This window comes from Phalaenopsis equestris, unplaced genomic scaffold, assembly GCF_001263595.1.
Source record: "Phalaenopsis equestris unplaced genomic scaffold, ASM126359v1 Scaffold000002, whole genome shotgun sequence".
In the NCBI taxonomy this organism is placed as follows: Eukaryota; Viridiplantae; Streptophyta; class Magnoliopsida; order Asparagales; family Orchidaceae; genus Phalaenopsis; species Phalaenopsis equestris.
This window is the reverse complement of record NW_018164444.1, coordinates 38,395,194-38,414,138: the sequence shown is the minus strand read 5'-3', so window position 1 is coordinate 38,414,138 and position 18,945 is coordinate 38,395,194. Positions and strand designations below refer to the sequence as shown.

The window sequence follows — 18,945 nt, the reverse complement described above, 5'->3', positions numbered from 1 at the left end:
ATATATATATATATTCTTATTCATACATACCACACAATTTTTAAGAACTTATACATCTAAAAGCTAAACTTCTATATTTATATTTATATTTATAATATTTTATTATTTAAATTTATGCATATTTAATATTCATAAAAAGATTCAGTTTACTTTTAAAAATCATAAAAAAAAGAATTTTTTACAAATAATCACTCAAAACATTTCACTTAAATTTTAAATATAATATTTTAGCAATTCTAAATAATAAATTTAACATTTTAATATTTTAAAATTTTCACTCAAAATCTTCAATAATGAATAAGATGATTAAATGATATATTAAAAATTTAAGGGTTTAAATATTAAAAAAAACATTGAATCGGTCCAAGCTGTAGAAAATATGCAGGCACCTTGGCGGCAACACAATGGCGACACCCTTACTCCATCTCCAGTTTCCATCTCTCTCTACTTCGCCCTTCTCTTCTCCCTCTCGTTAAATCCTTCGATCCCTTCTCCTTCTCCAAAACTGAATCCTTTCTCCGTTTCTCATTCAAAGGCGTCACCTTTCTTCTCACCACTGTCCGCCATGGGTTCCCTCTCCGATCCCTTTCCTCCTCTTCTCTACCCTGCAGCCCGCCGCGACGACTCCATTATCGACTACTACCACGGCGTCCTCATCCCCGACCCTTATCGATGGTGAGCTCTCACTCCATTGATCGTCTTCTTTTTCTTCTTCTTCCTCCTCTGTTTCGTCTTTCATAAAAGTTGGATCTTTTATCCCTCTTTAATGGCGGATGAAGGCTGGAAGACCTCGAATCGCCGGAGACGAAGGCGTTCATGGAAGCGCAGGGGGCGGTTACTGATTCGGTGTTGACTGAGTGCGGCGAATGGGAGAAGCTGCATTGTTCCATCACTGCTCTGTTTGATCATGAGAGGTATGAGGCGCCATTTAAGCGGGGAGAGAAGTACTTCTACTTTCATAACAGCGGTCTTCAGCCACAGAGCGTTCTGTTCGTCCAGGTACTTCGTTTCTCTTCTAATTTCCAGCAGATGGAAGATGAAATGATCGAAACGGATTTGGTTGCAGAATAGCTTGGATTCGGAGCCGGAGGTATTGCTGGATCCCAACGGGCTTAGTGAGGATGGGACTGTGGCTCTGTGCGTTGCAGCGGTTAGTAGAGATGGTGAGCATCTGGCTTATGGGATTAGTTCGAATGGGAGCGATTGGGTTACGATCAAAGTAATGATTGATGGCAGGAAGACAGAATCAGTTTCGATTTCATGGGTAAAAGTTTTTATTTTTTATTTTTAAGAGTTTTCTCTTCTTCTTGTTCTTCTATCTGCTTGTCTTTCTGTTTTAGCTGTTTCTACTTTTTGTGTTTATCTATTTCATGTAATTTGTTGTGAAAAAGATAATGTTGAATTTTGATTTGTTCATGAATCACACCGCAAGTGTTTGAGCCCTGTCACTTTAAAGTCATCTAACTCTACAATTTTCAATTAATATTTCCCTATTTATTTATACTCAATCATATGAACTATATTTTAATTCATATAACCTCATTTGATTCTTTCCAATTGTTGACTGAGACAATACCAGTCTGGTTCTTACATGTTCTCACAACAAGTATTAACATTTAGATTGATCAAATCAAGAAGTAAATAAAGTACATGAATTTAAATCATCACAACTTCTTTCAAAATTAAAGGTCAATGCTCTCTACAATTTTCTTCCAACACTTAATTACTTATCATTTTAAGAAGAATGATAAAGAAAACTACTCGGTAATGAAAAGTAAAATATCTTTTTTATTAACCAATTTCTCATAAAATGATCATTTTTTTCATAGAGAAAGGATATAATATGTGAAGTTACATGTTTGCGTTACTTTAAAGAGGCGTTACACCATATTTTTAGTATTTTATATGTATGGGCCTAGAGCTTGGCTATCGTCTTACTTGGTCGACTGATCTCGATGAGACTTGGTTTGATAAGAAGACCTGCTCGTTTGGCTATGTTAAGTTGAGGTTGTCGGTCAACCTTCGGTTGGCTTCAAATTGGCTTGATTGACTTGGTTTTTTGGTCTTAATGAGGAGTTCCTATGGGCGATATTTGATTATTGGGCAGATAGTGAATGACTGTAAACCAATAGATAGCTCACTCCCCAATAAGGAGAGTTGAATGGTTGATTTAGATTTCTTGTGATTAGGTTATCTTTTGATCACTGATAAGAAGCCTTTAGAGCCTTTGTGGGATGACCGATAGTATTGAGGAGCTTAGTCTTTCCTAAGGTTCAGGCTTCGACCATTTGAATGTCTTTTGTTTTACGGACTCTAGCTCAAATAGCCGCATTTGATTGGCTTTGACTTTTGCTTTAGTTTGAACTATTATATCCAATTGGATAAATGAGCCTTCTAGTCTTCTATCGATGGGCTTTGATTAGTTGTATTTTTCTTTCTCATGCATCATTGGATCTCCTTGAGATTCGTACCAGCACATTCACAATGTACAAATAGTGTTGTAATAAAATCGTGTTAAGGGCTCATTTTGAATTCAAAAATCATGCTTTCATAAGCGATCTAATTTGTTAAATTCTTTCATTAATTTGTGACGAAATCTTGTGCTGTACTAATCCTGCTTAAGCTCTCTTGCCGCTGTTTCTATTTCTGTTTCCGCAAATAGTGTTGCTTCTGCTTCTTTTCTTGATGATTCTACTGACATCGGCAGGTTAAATTTTCGACCGTTAGCTGGACCGCAGATGGGAAGGGGTTCTTCTATAGTAGATATCCTGCTTCAAAGTTAGTAGAATGAATATATATATATATATATAAGAAGCTTATATATATATATATATATATATGTTTCATTTATGCGTCATGTGCTGTTTTGATGCTTATTATTACAGTTCAATTTCTTGATGTTTTCTGGTAGAGAAAGGGATAATGTGGATTCTGAAATGGAGACTAGCATCAATCTAAATCATCAGCTCTATTACCATTTTTTGGGCACAGATCAGTCGGAGGATTTATTGTGCTGGGAGGACTCGGAGAATCCTGAGTACAGATTTAGAGCAACGGTTACTGAAGATGGGAAGGTCATTTTTATTCATGGAGCTTCTCGCTATAAACAGTTTAAATATTGGTTTACAAAAATCCTGCCTTTTCAAATATTGCAATGTGAACTTGTGATTTTGCAACCTGAAACAGCCGTTTTTTTGTAATAATCACCGTAATTTTTTGAACAACAATTTCTTCTGCAACAACTTAATGCTGTTTGTTCAAACAACTACAGCTACTCCAAAGAGAAACTTTATCATCATCAAGAACATGATGCCAAAAAATGGGGAAACAAAGAAAAAAATATCCTCAATTATGAGAATATGTTTCAAAACAAAGACAAAATATTTAATAGTTGATGACTTCCACTTTTATCAAATCTCTAAGCTACAATACATTTCATAGCACTAGTGCTAACATATTCATAATTTATTACAAACTGTTCTTTCAATTTCATTTTACTAGGTTTAGTATAATTGCTCCCTTTTTCTCTGATTATAATTACTGGCATTGCAGTATATTATTTTATACATCTTTGAAGGCTGTGATCCAGTAAACAAGCTATACTACTACGATTTATCTGCACTTTCTACTGGACTTGAAGGCCTGAAGGGAACCAAAGGCTTACTTCCCTTCATCAAGTTGGTCAATACTTTCGAAGCACGATACTCGGTCATTGCGAACGATGACTCCGAATTCACATTTTTAACAAATAAGGAAGCTCCAAAATATAAATTAATACGCCTAAATCTCACTAAACCTGATGTATGGACTGATATTTTACAAGAAGATCAGAAGGATGTGTTACAGTATGCCTATGCTGTTAATGGGGACCAGCTTTTGGTTTGTTATCTCAGCAATGTTAAGCATATCTTGCAGATAAGAGACTTAAAAACTGGTCTTTTGCTGCATAATTTACCTTTAGATATTGGTTCTGTCACTGAGGTCTCAGGAAGGCGTGAAGATACTCAGATTTTCATCAGTTTCAGTAGCTTTCTTACACCAGGAATTATTTATAAGTGTGATTTGACGTCTGTTGTTCCTGAAATAAAGATATTCAGAGAAGTTTTGGTTCCGGGATTTGATAGAGGAGAGTTTTTAATTGAACAGGTTTACCTCTATTCTAATTGGGAAAAGAATCAAAATGATCCCCTAACCATTTGCAGAGAGCCAAAATGATCAAATAATTTGTAAATAGGAATCAAAAGTCTGTAGGTGGCGCTGTTTTAGTCATCATTTATAGACTTCTTGCAAATAATCATAGGACCATTTTGATTCAAGTGCCAAAATAGTCTCCTGACTACTTATATGTGTTCCTTTCAATAAAAGAGTCTATAAAAATGCTAAATTAGTCCTCACACTCTTTTAATTTGAGCTAAAAGTTCCCTAGGATGGACTATTTTAGCTTCATAAAAAAAAATTTGGGACTAATTTAACACTTTTATAGACTTTGGGACATCTAAAATGAATCAGCCGATCATTTTGACACTTCTCATTTTTATTTATCATTCTTACTTTGTTCAACATGAATCTGTTTAAAGATGTGGACTAATCTTTTTAGATAATATATTATTGTTCTTCGATTATCAGGTTTTCTTCCCCAGTAAAGATGGGACTAAGATACCGATGTTCATTGTTTCGAAAAAGCACATCACCTTAGATGGATCTCACCCAACCTTGCTGTATGGTTATGGGGGTTTTAACTTTAGCTTGACACCATATTTTAGTGTTAATAGGATTGTTCTTGCAAGGAATCTCGGTTTCGTGTTTTGTATAGCGAATATTCGTGGTGGCGGAGAGTATGGGCAAGAATGGCATAAATCAGGCTCACTTTCGAAGAAACAGAACTGTTTTGATGACTTTATAGCTGCATCTGAGTTCCTCATTTCAGCTGGATACACTAATTCAAGTAGACTGTGTATAGAAGGTGGGAGCAATGGTGGATTGCTAGTTGCAGCATGCATAAATCAGGTTTGGTCCCTATTATACTGCTGATGTTCTTCCTTCCGGAAAAGGAAGATCAACATGCATACCACACAATTCATATCTAACACCTAAAGTTCAAGTTTTACCTATATGCTATCTTACATATGCATGAAAATGCTTATTTCACCTTTTGAAAGTTTAAATAATGATATTCTTGATGTGATGTGGAAGATTTAGGTTTTATTAATGTAAAAATCAGGTTTATATGTAAAGGCCCCTATAAAAAATTTAGTAATCCACTCTTTTACATGTTTGTATAAATTAGTTAAATTTGTTTTGCAGAGGCCTGATCTCTTTGGATGTGCCCTTGCTCATGTCGGTGTAATGGATATGCTTCGTTTTCACAAGTTCACTATAGGTTTTTTTGCCTTTTTAACCAACTCTTTTATATATTTATACTCTATAGACTTTTGATGGTTTGACATAAAGATTAAATTTTGTATTTTTTTAATTAGGTCATTCTTGGACATCTGAATTTGGCTGTTCAGATAAGGAGGAAGAATTCCACTGGCTTGTTAGGTATGAGAAACCTTTTTCTTAGTTATATAAACTTCTAATTGCACAACTTGTATTCATAAAGATGAAATTGAATTTAAATTTGTAGTGAGCTATTACTTTCTTAGGCAGCACATCCTCTCAAGTATTTCAAACTAATTCTTAAAAAAAGAAAAAAACTAAAATGGTCTCCTGACAATTTTGTGGGGTGCCAAAATGGTTCCAAATATATAAAAATGTAAAAGTTTACTCCCTATGTTATTCAAATAGATATCAACATGATACCCTAGCAGGATGATTTTAATCCATATTTAAGAAGTTCAGAAATTATTTTAGTCCTTATATAACAAGTTTCAGGATTAATATGAGATCTTTAGACTATTGGAGTATTTTGATCCTCTGCAAAATACAAGAGAATTCATTAATGTCAACTGAAACCTTAATAACTTGTTGTTCTTAACTAAGTAATTTCTACTAATAAATTTCAATCTAACATCAATTCTCATCTAATAATTTAGTAATTTCTTGTTTTTAACTTAGTTTTTTTTTTTTTTAAAGATTCTGTTCTTTCAAGGGGGTTTTCATTCTCTACCAATGTTGCAGATACTCGCCCTTACACAATGTGGAGAGGCCATGGCAAAAGACTTTCGATGGATCGATTCAATATCCATCTACTATGCTATTGACAGCAGATCATGACGACCGTGTCGTTCCATCACACTCATTTAAATTATTAGCAGTAAGTATCCTTTTGTTTATTATTCTGTTCCTCAATCATTGTTATCTTGTTTTTTTCCCCCTTGAATCAATGATTATTTTAACGGAAACTTGGCACTTCAAAACCTTATAAGAGCTATGGTTTTTAAGCGTTTTCGGTTTTTTACCTGATATGTCGAAATGTCGGTTATTGTTTGGCTCTTCTAAAACCTTGAAAGAAACTTAGGCATGGTACAGAGGTACAGAGGGACACTATACATAGGAATATGATGAGAAAATAAGTTTCAAAAATATAATACACAATGTACTTAAATGATGCTTATATATATGTTTAACAAGTAAATAGTAGAATATACATAAAAATATAACTGTTTCTTATGATCACATTGTCTAGTAAAATAACCAAGTTTAAGAAATGAAATTAGAAAAAGTGAATAAGACACAACGCAAGTACAATTAGTTTGAAGGCATGAAAAAGTGTACTTCACTTTTGAAAAGTTATAATGATGATAGTTTAGATGTTATATGAAAGATTTGTGTGACATATATGTAAAAAAAACAAAATGTAGTTGTTAGTGTGATTGTGTCAGCGAGCAAAGCGAGTTTCTGCATCACGAGGAACAAACAGTTAGATATATAAGGAATAGAGTGACATGCGAATCCCCCTACTTTTTGAAATGCTATTGATTGGAAATATAATTAAATAAATTTATATTATCAATTTTTGGCTCTTCTTAGACAATGCAGTACATTCTTTGTTTGAGCATGGAGAAAAGCCCACAGAAAAATCCCATCATTGCCCGCATTGATCGCAAGGCCGGGCATGGAGCCGGTCATCCAACTCAAAAAATGGTTTGCTTTCTTTGCACTTCATTAGTCTTCATATGTAGGGCTCCCAAAAGAGGTCTTCTTGTTTGGGTTTGGCTAAGATAATTTGTTGGAAAAAAAAATTATTTATTTAACAAGCCAAACATACTTGGCTTGATATAACACACACACACACACACACACACACACACACACATATATATATATATAGAGAGAGAGAGAGAGAGAGAGAGAGAGCATGTGAGTTATGTATTCTTATATGTGCTTATACTTAGGGAAATTTACATACATAGCACACATTTCTTATGTATGTACATATCTAACACCTAAACATTCATAGTTACACTCAATTCTTTACTATTACATCAAAATACCACTTTTACTTGTTTTTTAATAGTGTAGTGCACCTTTTCATCCATACATTTAAGACACCAAAGTGTTGTAAATATAATATAAATGCCTAGGTGTTAGATATGCAAATATATATAAATTGTGGTATGTATGTAAATTTCCCTTATATATATTACTTTGCATGGATGGACAGATATATAGATTATTTATATACATAGTCATTAAAGATTACTCTAAAACTTGATCCTTAATATATTCAAAATTAGCTAGTAAGATTAGGTTTGAATCAAACTTGGATCTAGTCTGACTAAATCCTGGTTGCATGCCTGTTGAGCTATGATCAATTCATTTACAGTCCTATTGAAGTATAGTGCTTTCTATAGCATATTTTTACATCAGAATTATGAATTCACGTAAAATCATAACCAAATTAACCTCTAGTTTGGATTTAATTGCAACTAACTAATACTGTTTGTTGCTTCTAATGATAAACGGTGTTTTCTTATCTATTGGTAGATTGACGAAGCTGCCGACCGTTATGGCTTTGTTGCAAAGATGATGGGACTCTCTTGGAACCAGTAATTCTAGGTTGGAAAGAAGTTGAGAACTCGTTAAAAAATAAAATTATATTTCTTACAGACAATAGGGTTCCATGTTTTGCATTGGGGATATATATTTGGAAGCTAATTTAGTGGTCGCAATTCTGAAAAAAAAAAAATGAATGACGTGTTGCAATTTCATATATCTGAAGTGCTCGGATATATTGGCTGCTGATCATACAAATTGTAGACAGAGAAAATGAAGACAACTTTTAGCTGATTTCTTTCCGTGTACCCTTTTTTTAACGCTCTCATACTGTCATACAGTGGAATTTTACTTTGACTTCTTTGAATTATATGATAATCACGTTGCACTTGAAAGAAAAAAAATAAAGACCACTTACTTTTAAGAAAAGGAAAATTAATCATGTAAAATTGTAGCACACAAAGTGATAATCCAATCTTCCATAATACTACATTTCACGAATAATACATTGATTAAATTTCTATAATTCAAAAAAACAAACATAAATGTTTACTGAACGAGCATTTATGCACAGCTCCCTGTCAGGAGAGCTACTGGGTATTATATTAATTCATTGCAGTAACAAAAGAAGATTACCTTAATCTCTGTCTAACTCCCTTGAACAGCAAATAATTTTAGTCTTCAACTTCTCAGCCAATAGAATAAAGAGCAATTTTGCTGCAGATCTCAAAGAGCGCATTTAAGCCTCCATCGAAAGTAACCAAAAGCAACTTAAATGATAACATCCATTTTTACATCAGTAACGTCTAGCTGCAGTATCTCTGCCCTGCATGATAATATGGATCCAATACTGCAATAAGAAGATCAAATGAGTAGTTAGTTGTATTTAATAGAATAAGAAAAGTGTCAAAAATGGTCCCCCAGTTTTTTATAAAGAGCGATTTTAGTCACCAAGTTTATAAAAGTGTCAATTTAGTCCACGTATTCTTTTAATGGGAATAAAATAGCCCAGCCTCAATTCTATTCTAGCCCATTTAATATAGTCTAAGGATTAATTTGACACTTTTATAAACTTGGAGACTAAAATTATCCTATGTAGATAGTCCAAGTACTAGACTTCAAATGATCTGAAACTTCTTTAGAAAACAGCTTCAATACAATCAGTATTAACACAACAAGCATCCATCAGCAATTTATGATCCATAAATTATTGGATTTTCCTCCCTAGCTCAGCGAACAGTTAAAAACTTATTCTGAAGAAATAAAATAATTTTGTCTAAAATTCTAGTGTTGTGTAAATCTTCTATTTTTCTGTGCATGGAAATATACTACTCATCATATTAGTTGTATTACGAAATCTTAAATTAGTCATCATGTAAATCAACATGTTATTTATTTGTTGAGTAAAGTGCTAAAATAGCTTCTTGAATGTTTAAATGGGGCCATTTTTGTCTTAGAGTTTATAAAAATGCGAAATTTGCCCCTGTAATATTTAAATTAAGGCTAAAATAATTGCTACTCCTATACTCTTTAAATTGGAGCTGAAATAGTCATAAATGACATTATCATAGACTTTGGGCATAAAATAATTCTCTGCAACAAAAATTATTTAGCATTGAAGGAGAATTTTAATAGGTATTAGTTCAACAAATTGTGCTTCAAGGCATCTAAGCAAAAGAAGTCCTATAACTTACTTAGGACTGGTACGGCCAAGATCTCCATGTACAAACTCCTTAATATAAGTTCCAGCCTGCATTTGTATCAGACAAAATCAGAAAACTAAAATTCATAAAATATAGAACACAAAAAAAAAATTAAAAAAATAGTTAACGGATAAAAAACATGAAGAAAGATACCAGCAAGAGCATGATTAAATCAATGAAAATTTTGGTGTTTTAGAAACTTGAGAAATCTTAGCGAGCTTGCATAAAAAGTTTTTCCAACAAAGCTTCAGATAAACGCAGTACCTGAGTGCAAAGATGCAATAGAAAAAATTGGTCGCTTCCAACAATTTTCTCAATCCTCATCCTGTAAGATAAAAAATACGTTAGAAAGATTTGCAAAAATACCACTCAATTCCTATGTATTTCCATATCTAACATCAACACTTCAATTTTAAATATGTCACCTTACTTATGCATGAAAATGTGTATTTCACATTTTAAAAGTTAAAACAGAGCTATTTTTTATGTGATATGAAAGATTTGGGTGATATAAATGTGAAAAAAGTGAAGATTATGTGTTAGTTTTGTATATACATAGGAATTAGGTGGTGTGTATGTAAATGCCCCAATATGTTAATAACAGATACCGTTTCTTGATAATGGAATACAGAAATGGCAAAAGCAGATTTCTCTCTCCCTCTCTTTTTCTTTTCCATTTGTTTAAAGAAAATTCACATTATGTCCAAAGCACTAAAGCACTTAAGTTGATAATGCCACTAAATTTAATGAAACACGTCCTACCAATGAATTATTCGCTTACGCTCCAATGGGCTCCGCCGATGAAGCACTCTAATTGGCGTACTCTGTGAAATTTCCTAGCATACCAAGAAAAGAGAAAAATGTAAAAAAACAAAACCAATCAAAATTTTAAAGGAAGAAAAAAGGAAGATTAAGCTGAAGGGAAAGGAGCTGGTAAACAAAAATCTTTTGGATGGTTGCAAAAATATATTTGGCTAAGTTGTAATTATACCTAATGTAACTATTAATAGGAGTGTCTCACAAATAATGATTTAATTAGCTGAGCTCAAATAGGTTGAGTTCGGACAAACACATACAAAGTCTGGCACAGCATAGATGAGATGCGCAAGATGGACGAAGACCACAGAAAAGAAATACAGGGATGATATGCATACAGCCAAATAATTGTGTTTACATATCTAACACCTATACTACAACTTTTACATTTACACCACCCAAATCTTTATATTACATCAAAATATTATTATTTAAACTTTTAAAATGTGAAATACACCTTTTCATGCAAAGGTAAGGTAGCATATGTAAAAATTGAAGTATAGGTGTTAGATATGCAAACACATAGGAATTGAATGGTATCTATGTAAATATTCTAAACAGATTATTGACCAAGTACAATGTGAAACAAAATGCAATGAAAATCGGAACTTGCACCAAACTAAAAGGGCAGCATGCGAGATGCTTCACCATATTATTTAGAGATGAAATAATCTGAAGGTCTTCATCCATGAGCGGGCGAGAAATCCATACTAGAGCAGCATACTGTTTCTAAATGGAAGTAAAATTAATTAAATCAGTAAAATCTCTCTCTCTCTCTCTCTCTCTCTCTCTACATAAATACGACTGCAGATAAATATGCTCAAATATAAAGTCCAGAGCATCAGAATTAAAAAAAAACAAGTAAAAATTACATATGTAGCCCACAATTCTTATGTATTGGCAGATCTAACAAATAAACTTTCATATTTACATTCATAGAACTAGGGTGCTTTAAACCTATGCATGAAGATGTGAGTTTCACTTTTAAAAGGCGGTAATAGTGCTATCTTTGATGTGATATTAAATGTTTGAGTGCTATGTGTGTAAATATGAAATTTTAGCTGTGAGAAATGTAAATACATTAGAATTGTGTGTTATGTATGTAAATGTCCCCCAATAAAAAAACCTGTTTCTCTGCCTCTCCCACACGCATCAGATTCCATGCTTCACTACCAACAACTTTAAGGTTCCTCACCATAACCTACGAGTAATAAACCATTGAGCAAAGCAATCATAAAATCAAATGAAAAAAATTAAATGAAAAAGTTGTGGCCATGTCTTGAAATATACATATTTTTTATCTGAGCTGTTTATTTTCACAGCAATTTGGAGAACATCAACCATTGAAGGTAAGCATCGTGCATTTGACAATTCAACTAAGAAAGGACGACCAGATCCTAACATCCGTACCTGAGTAGAAAATTGTGTTTAGTAATGCCGAAAGAGGAAAATGTCAAGATAGTTTATATAGGTCCATTTTACATAAAGTGACAAATTAGTCCCTAGAATTTTTGTTACCGCCACTAGAAGGGAAAACAGTGGCAACACGAAAACAAATTTTCATTAACATTAGAATAGGATTTGAACATAAATAACAACACAAGACACAAAACGACACAAACAACACTCTTAGAAGTATCTCAGTGGGTGGCTGAGGTCAGCTAGAAAGATAGAAATGATTAGGAAGGATGACGGCAGTCGCGTAAAGGCAGGTGGCGAATGGAATGTGCGGAACTATAGGGACAATAAGTGGGAATGGTTGTAGGTGGTCAGCAGCGGTAGTGGGGTGGTTGGGAGGAGCTTAAAGAAATTAGGAAGGCTAAACAGTAGTAGTAATTTGCAGAAAGGGAATGGTTGGCTGACAAAGAAAGTTGGCAGCAAAGGAGTGGGGGAGGAGAATGTTCGAGAAATGTAAAAAGGGAAGAAACAATCACCACCTTAGAGAAAATACATCCGAAGCGACATCAACTCCTCAGATACAACCCGCAAAGGGGAAAGAGACTTCACACATGAGATCTAAAACTAAACAAACTAAGAACTGACTCACCATACACACGGGACAACTATTTATAGCCTCACAATAAACTTCTACACAAAAGGAGAGAGTAGGAAGGCAAATAAAATCCTGAAAATCCAAAATTCCACAGTTGGCGCCCGTCTGGATCGCGCAAGTTCGCGTTCCTTTTCGTTGCTCCTGCGCGAGTTCTCCTGCTATAGCGACGTGCTCGCATCGGGTGCGGCGCTTTTAGAGACCGCAATCGAGAGCTGCCCTAGCGCCTCGCTTGCGTCACTTTTTAAATATGAGTACAATTTCAGCTTATATTAAAAGAGCTTAAGAATTAAATTGGTTCTTTTATAAACTTTGGGACTAAAATGAATCCTTGTAAAAGTCAGGATTATTTTAACACTTTTCTCGATCCAAAGAGAACAATAAATAAACTTGGGGGAAGAATCAACTGTATACATCAATATCTTCTCTACCAGCGGCATGAAATTTGTAGCTGTCAGCTCTGCAGATTTCAAGGGCATGAGTCCCAACTATCTCCTGCCAAACAGTAGGTCATTAACCAATTATAATGTTAAAAAAAAGTAGAAGGCATGATAGAGCATCGAAAATCAGTAATTGATATCAACAAGAGCAAGCAGCAACCATTCAAAAATGATTAACACCTCCACAGATGCTTCTCCCATTCTTTCATCCTCAATTATCCAGCGTGTTTGGCTCACCTTCCTTGAAAACTATTTTTAGTAGTAAAAAAAATTGTAGGAAAAAAAAGAAAAGACAAAACAAAACAAAACTTTATATCAAATATGTCAAAAAGTCAAAACGTCAATAGAAAGATAGAATTACACTATCAACTGACTTCAACAAGGCTACGGGAAAAGAATATTTTTATGTTCTTATACTCAGCTATCAGTGGTCAACAACCTAGGAAATGCAAGGCTAAGAGAAAAGTGTTAAAATGATTCCTGACTCTTTGAAGTGGGCCATTTTAATCACATAATTTATAAGAGTATCAATTTATTTCCTAACCTGTTTTAATATTGGTTGAAATAGTCCCTAGTGAGGACTACATTAGCCCCCATTTAAAAAATCTCGGGAATATTTGAATACTATTATAAAATCTGGAACTAAAACGACCCTTTGAAAATAGTCAAGGAGCTATTTTGGCACTTTACTCTTTTTTTCTAACCAGTGACTATGAGTACTAAGCACACAAAGCAACTATTGCCATCCTTTATGCTATCTTTAATGGTATAGAACATTATAAAGCCCGACCATGTCAGCTACAAAATGCATGAGAAGCATTTAGACAATAAGAACACCTTTAAATATCTTCCTCCAATAAACATGGGCATTCTATAACATGAAATCAGCAGCCGGCCAGGATTGGACACCTAGAGGAATGTTACAAAAGGTTTTAAGCAAATTATATTAATGAAAACATCTAAGAAGTTAGGTAAGATTCCCTGAATGGGTGGAAACTAACCTTCTTGGGTGGTAATTCAAACAACTCACAAAAGATATGGTCTTCCAAGCCATTAAGTTCTTTCAAACTAGCTGCGTCAGATTTACTGCATAGCTGCTCCCTGGAATCTATTTGGCCATTGCTACACAACGATTCGGCAAAATGTGCCACGTTCTCTTTCTCTGCTACCGCATAAAGTATATACCATATAAGCTTCAACAAAAACTACTGGAGGCATTATGCATGTTCAACTCTAGGTGAACAATATTGCATGGTTTTATTGAAATAAATGTATTTTAATTCAATCAATTTTAGTAATAGTTCAAATCCTATCGAGGAACTTGTGGCTTCCATGAGTTTGTTGTTCGGAACTTTCCAGGTTTAAATCGCCATTGTATCGTGAAAAAAGCTAAAACTAGTTACAAAATGATATTTGTTAAATGCCTTTCTCGATAAATTTCAATTTCAAAATATAAAAAAAATAAATAGACAAATACATTCCTACAATATATTATAAATTGAAATACCTCACTATAAAATTTTTGGAGATTTTGGGAACATCACACTAATACTACTTTACAACTATTCACCTTAATTTCCAGATTAGCTTTTCTAATGAGACCAACGTTTAGGTTTTGCTTCGTTTTTGCTTTCTGCCCGTTTTCTTAATGTGGAAATCAGCCATAAAAAAGATAGGGGTCATTTAAATTTTTTTAAAGAAATTGTACTACTTTTTTCAAGATTTTTTCACAATTTACTATAGGAAAACTGCTTTTGCAGAGCAAAATAAAAACTAAGGTTGAGAGCAAAAAGTTTTACAAAAAAAAAGTAATGCATGAGCCATTGGCTAAGCTTAGTGGAATAGCCTGTTGTAGAATACTAGGAAGAAAAGAAGCGACGATTAAATCTGGGGGTGGTTCTTTTCTGGGACAATTATTTTTTAGGAGCATCTACATACATAGCACACAATTCTTATATATTTACATATCTCACATCTAAATTTTCATATTATATAGCACTAAAATCTTTAATATCATATAAAAATTAAAACTATTGCCACTTTTTAAAAGTGAATACATATTTTTATGCATAAGCTTAAAGCACCAAAGTGTTGTATGTAAATATGAAAGTTTAGGTGTGGAAAATGTAACCACATAAGAATCATGTATTCATGTTACGTATGTATATTTTTGGCTAAAAGAAAGCTGGGCCATGGATTGTTTCAAGCAAGGACAAAATTTCAGTCTTTTGGCATCAAAATACATCAAACTCAACACAGGTAAAAACAACAACACGGAGACGATAACAAGCCTTTATCCCACTAAGTGGAGTCAGCTACATGAATCATTTTACTCCATTGTGTGCTATTGTTATATTTTCATTGAATTCTAATAAATTAAGATCATTTTTTATATAATATGTCTAAATTTTTTTATGTCTACCTCTGTCTTTTTTAACATAAATTGAATCTAAATCATCTACTCTAATAACTGGATCATTAGCTGGTTGACGTTTAATATGAACAAACCATCTAAAACAACTTTATATAATCTTGTTTATCACTGGAGCTACACCAACCCTTTCACTAATAGACAGAGTAAAGAGAAATTAAAAAATAAACCTTTTTTAAGGACGGAGCAATCTTGAAATCAATCCAAAATGCCTGTTGCTATTTGGATCTCGACAGTAATTAAATCCCAATGCTTCCAACCATACTATATACACAATAATAGCAACCAACTTATAATGCTCAAATACAGACATTATAAAACAGAGCAGCTATGCTAAATATCAAATTAATCATGGAAAGGATAGTTATATACCTGTTCTCATTCTCTTCGAACTTTGAACTTTTCTCAACAAATTTTGGAGACTTAATGTTGAGTCAAAGTTGGCGTACATAAGACAAATATGGAAGGAATTGGCACCACATTTGACATTCTGCAACTCAACAATTAGAATGTTTCAAAACTTACCGTAAACACCATAAACCTTCACCAAAATTAAACTTTCCTAACAACTTAATAACCCAAAATAGTAAACTAGATTTACTGAGAATGAGAAGAGTGAATACCAATTTTTTTTCAAGTGGCTCAGTTATCGATAGCCTCAAAGCATCCTTTAAGGAAATCTGATTGTGGAGAAACTTATCATTGAACCATGCTTCCCTATGATATTTCTTTTTCATATACAACCTAAACAAGTTTGAAGGCTCTCAACTACAGGCAAAAAGGACTTTTGAAGCAAGTGAAAAATCAGCACAAAACATAAGTCAATGAAAGTTCTACAAGAAAATTTTTATTTCTAATGTTCTTTTCCTAGATTTTTTGCATTCTGATGCTTCAGTAATTACTTGAAATAGGAGAATTGATGATAAGCTAAAAGAAATAAAAAATAACTTTATAGCAGAGTTCAAAGAAACAGAATATACGTACTCATGCTATGCTAAGCTACACCAATTTGCCTATAGCCTATACCAAGATAATTTTTTTCGTACGCAAATAATATTTTAAAACAATATGCACTGTTCGGGCATTAAATTCTAAGCGCATTGAAGAACATCACATTACCAGATAGAACGTTCATTAGCAACAATAACTGGTGGTATTGAAACTTCAAGAAAAAACCCATCAATTTCATGATTCTCTATTTTTATAGATTCAGCAATTTTCTCCACAAAGACATCAATTGAATAGTTATTCTCGGATCTCCTTTCGCCCAGATATAGTTCATTAGGAAATTGTAGTATACCCAAACATATTGAGCAATATTTTTGGTCAACATCTGATTCCTCTGAAGTATGTAATCCAAAAGAGATATGCCCGTTTTCTGAGATGGCACCTTGGCAGTCATTTTTCACACTTAGAAAATAACGCAGCACTGGTCCTGTAAGAAGTGGGGAGGAGTAAGGAGCTCCACGAACCCCAAACAATCTAAAGATGCACCGCACACATACCTAAAGCAAAAAAAATAATGTAAGAATGAAATGTTGCAATTCAATAGTGGATAACATGAAAAACACATTAATAAAATAATTAGAGAATAACTGGTATGTTTGCAAAAGTAGAATTAAAGTGAAAAAAGAATTAATAAAATAATTAGAAAATAACTGGAATGTTTGCAAAAGTAGAATTAATGTGGAGTACCGACCCTATTATTGAAAAAATTAAAGATTGCTCGATTGCAATGATATATGAGAAAATTTCTTAGGCAACCTTATATTCACTGTTGGTCAGAGCAAGGTTCAAAGTGAAGCTAAAAGTAAAAAAATGTAAGATTGTTAAACTAAAGATGGAAAATAATATCAGCAGATAAATTGTGTTAGAAATGAGACATCTAGCACATTGGACCTTTTACTGGTTTAAACAACTAATTGGTAAGATCAATCATTCATCATATGATCAAAGATCACTTAATCCTATAGTAAAATCTCAACAAAGTTACGTGTTTCATTTTGTTGAAATTGATGCCTTGATCTATTTTGGAGGTTAGCCACATCCATGGAGAACTGGTAGAATGAAATCTACACCTAGAATATGTTTTATGATTTGCTTGTGAGGTTATTTATCTGTTGATTTTACTTTTGGGGATGTGTGTGTGTGTGTGTGTGTGTGTGTATATATATATATATATATATATATATATATATTTTTTATGTGTGTGTGTGTGTGTGTGTATTTAATTGCATGCTAATCATATTCTGTACCAATTGTGATTGTTCTGACTTATTTTTAAACCTTTTTTCTTCTTCAATTGTGTGTTTAATCTTAGACATGTTGGAGATCTACGATTATACACTTTCATGGAACCAGAGCAGTTTCGATTGCAATTGTTCTTACTCTCTTCAAAAAATATAGATTTAACAAATAATCATAAAGTAGAATGAACAATTTCAAACCTTGCAGCATAAAACCCACAGTACAGTTGACGGGCGTATGGCCAAACGTTTACAATATCCTATTCAACAATATGAAAGTGACGGAATAGAACTCGTAAGTGAAGTTAACTTCCAGAGGATTTCACGTGAAAAGTTTGGAAATACTGAAAATAGGGAAATATAGAACAGCAGCACAATCAAAATTGATAAAACATGAAAAATTGTTGCAAATAAGTATAAAATTTGGTTAAAAACAGGGAAATAAGCCAATTAGCAGAGTTAGATCTTGTTAGCACTCAGAATACCACAAGTATGTATAAAATGAAGTTAGCTAAGTTAATAGATCTGTAAAAGAAGAAAAATGAAAGATGATAGAAAGAGGAAGAGAACGGACCCCAGAAGACAAAAGATCGAAGGATACATGAGGAGGAGGGAGAGAGTAAACTGCGTGCGACAAGATGATTCTCGCCTCTGCGGCCATATCTCCGGCCATCGCTGCTCCACCCGTATGAAATTGACGGGCCGATCGATAAAATTGTGCAATCCCGCTTACCCTAGGGGTAGTTTGGTAAGTAGGAATTAATCAAATTAATTTAGGCGATAATTTGGATATCAAAATTGTATTTATGTAAATATAAATATTTACAAATGCATATTTATAAATTTTGTTGTCTGGATGTAAATCGCAAATACATCATCTTATTTCTTACTAAAGTTCTTTCATAAAAAAATGATTTTCTAAGTAAATTTTTTGATTAATAAATAATTTTTTTATAAAAAAATAATACCGAAAAATCGGGCGTGTCATCAATAAATTTGTATCATCTCTCAAGAATCTTGGGGCACTTTATTAGCGAGAAGCATTCCATATTTAAATTCAAGATAATATATGACCTCAAATTTAACAAATTTATAGTTAAACTGATCGTTTCGATAAGACGAAACTAATGATAATGAAATTGGCTCTATCCGAGTTAAATCAAATCTAGATCAAGCCATTAAAACTCATTTAAAGGCTTCAGATTTTTAATTGAACATTCAAATAAACTTTAAATTGAATATACTTATAAACAAATCGAGCATCTGAACAAGAGGAATCCACTGAGCTCACAATCTCTCAATTCTAATTTCATTTAAAACC

General features: G+C 33.2%; 2 protein-coding genes across 8 annotated transcripts; one reads left to right on the top strand and one right to left on the bottom strand.

The window, feature by feature from the left end:
• Positions 1 to 381: 381 nt before the first annotated feature.
• Positions 382 to 8,192, top strand: LOC110033261 (prolyl endopeptidase-like). The gene is made up of 12 exons (XM_020737189.1): positions 382 to 675; positions 780 to 999; positions 1,067 to 1,264; positions 2,708 to 2,778; positions 2,912 to 3,074; positions 3,553 to 4,146; positions 4,627 to 5,007; positions 5,305 to 5,380; positions 5,478 to 5,541; positions 6,121 to 6,256; positions 6,973 to 7,086; positions 7,930 to 8,192. The coding sequence occupies exons 1-12, from the start codon at positions 566 to 568 to the stop codon at positions 7,993 to 7,995; spliced, it is 2,193 nt and encodes a 730-aa protein (XP_020592848.1). The 5' UTR covers positions 382 to 565; the 3' UTR covers positions 7,996 to 8,192.
• Positions 8,193 to 8,402: 210 nt separating this feature from the next.
• LOC110025815 (putative tRNA pseudouridine synthase Pus10) lies at positions 8,403 to 18,347 on the bottom strand. Of its 7 annotated transcripts, none has more exons than XM_020726480.1 (15): positions 18,199 to 18,347; positions 16,498 to 16,883; positions 16,002 to 16,122; positions 15,751 to 15,868; positions 13,949 to 14,109; positions 13,785 to 13,856; positions 13,128 to 13,196; positions 12,922 to 13,002; positions 11,748 to 11,867; positions 11,584 to 11,658; positions 11,106 to 11,186; positions 10,404 to 10,477; positions 9,906 to 9,966; positions 9,633 to 9,688; positions 8,403 to 8,788 (listed from the first exon to the last, which is right to left on the bottom strand). In XM_020726480.1, exons 1-15 carry the CDS (start codon positions 18,295 to 18,297, stop codon positions 8,710 to 8,712), a joined length of 1,653 nt encoding a protein of 550 aa, XP_020582139.1. In that variant the 5' UTR covers positions 18,298 to 18,347; the 3' UTR covers positions 8,403 to 8,709. The 7 variants fall into 7 exon arrangements, with proteins under 7 accessions (XP_020582139.1, XP_020582148.1, XP_020582155.1 ...); XM_020726489.1 differs by having other exon boundaries at positions 8,403 to 8,764; XM_020726496.1 differs by having other exon boundaries at positions 18,226 to 18,347.
• Between the last annotated feature and the right edge of the window lie 598 nt (positions 18,348 to 18,945).

Bases quoted from the DNA above. Each gene is read 5' to 3' on its own strand.
- LOC110033261 (XM_020737189.1), top strand. From the start codon at position 566: ATGGGTTCCCTCTCCGATCCCTTTCCTCCTCTTCTCTACCCTGCAGCC. The intron at 1,265-2,707 runs GTAAAAGTTTTT...TGACATCGGCAG, and splicing joins AATCAGTTTCGATTTCATGG to GTTAAATTTTCGACCGTTAG. The intron at 6,257-6,972 runs GTAAGTATCCTT...GGCTCTTCTTAG, and splicing joins ACTCATTTAAATTATTAGCA to ACAATGCAGTACATTCTTTG.
- LOC110025815 (XM_020726480.1), bottom strand. From the start codon at position 18,297: ATGGCCGGAGATATGGCCGCAGAGGCGAGAATCATCTTGTCGCACGCA. The intron at 13,197-13,784 runs GTGTTCTTATTG...TACTAAAAATAG, and splicing joins TTGGAGGAAGATATTTAAAG to TTTTCAAGGAAGGTGAGCCA. The intron at 11,187-11,583 runs GTTTTTTTATTG...ACTTCCATTTAG, and splicing joins TGGGAGAGGCAGAGAAACAG to AAACAGTATGCTGCTCTAGT.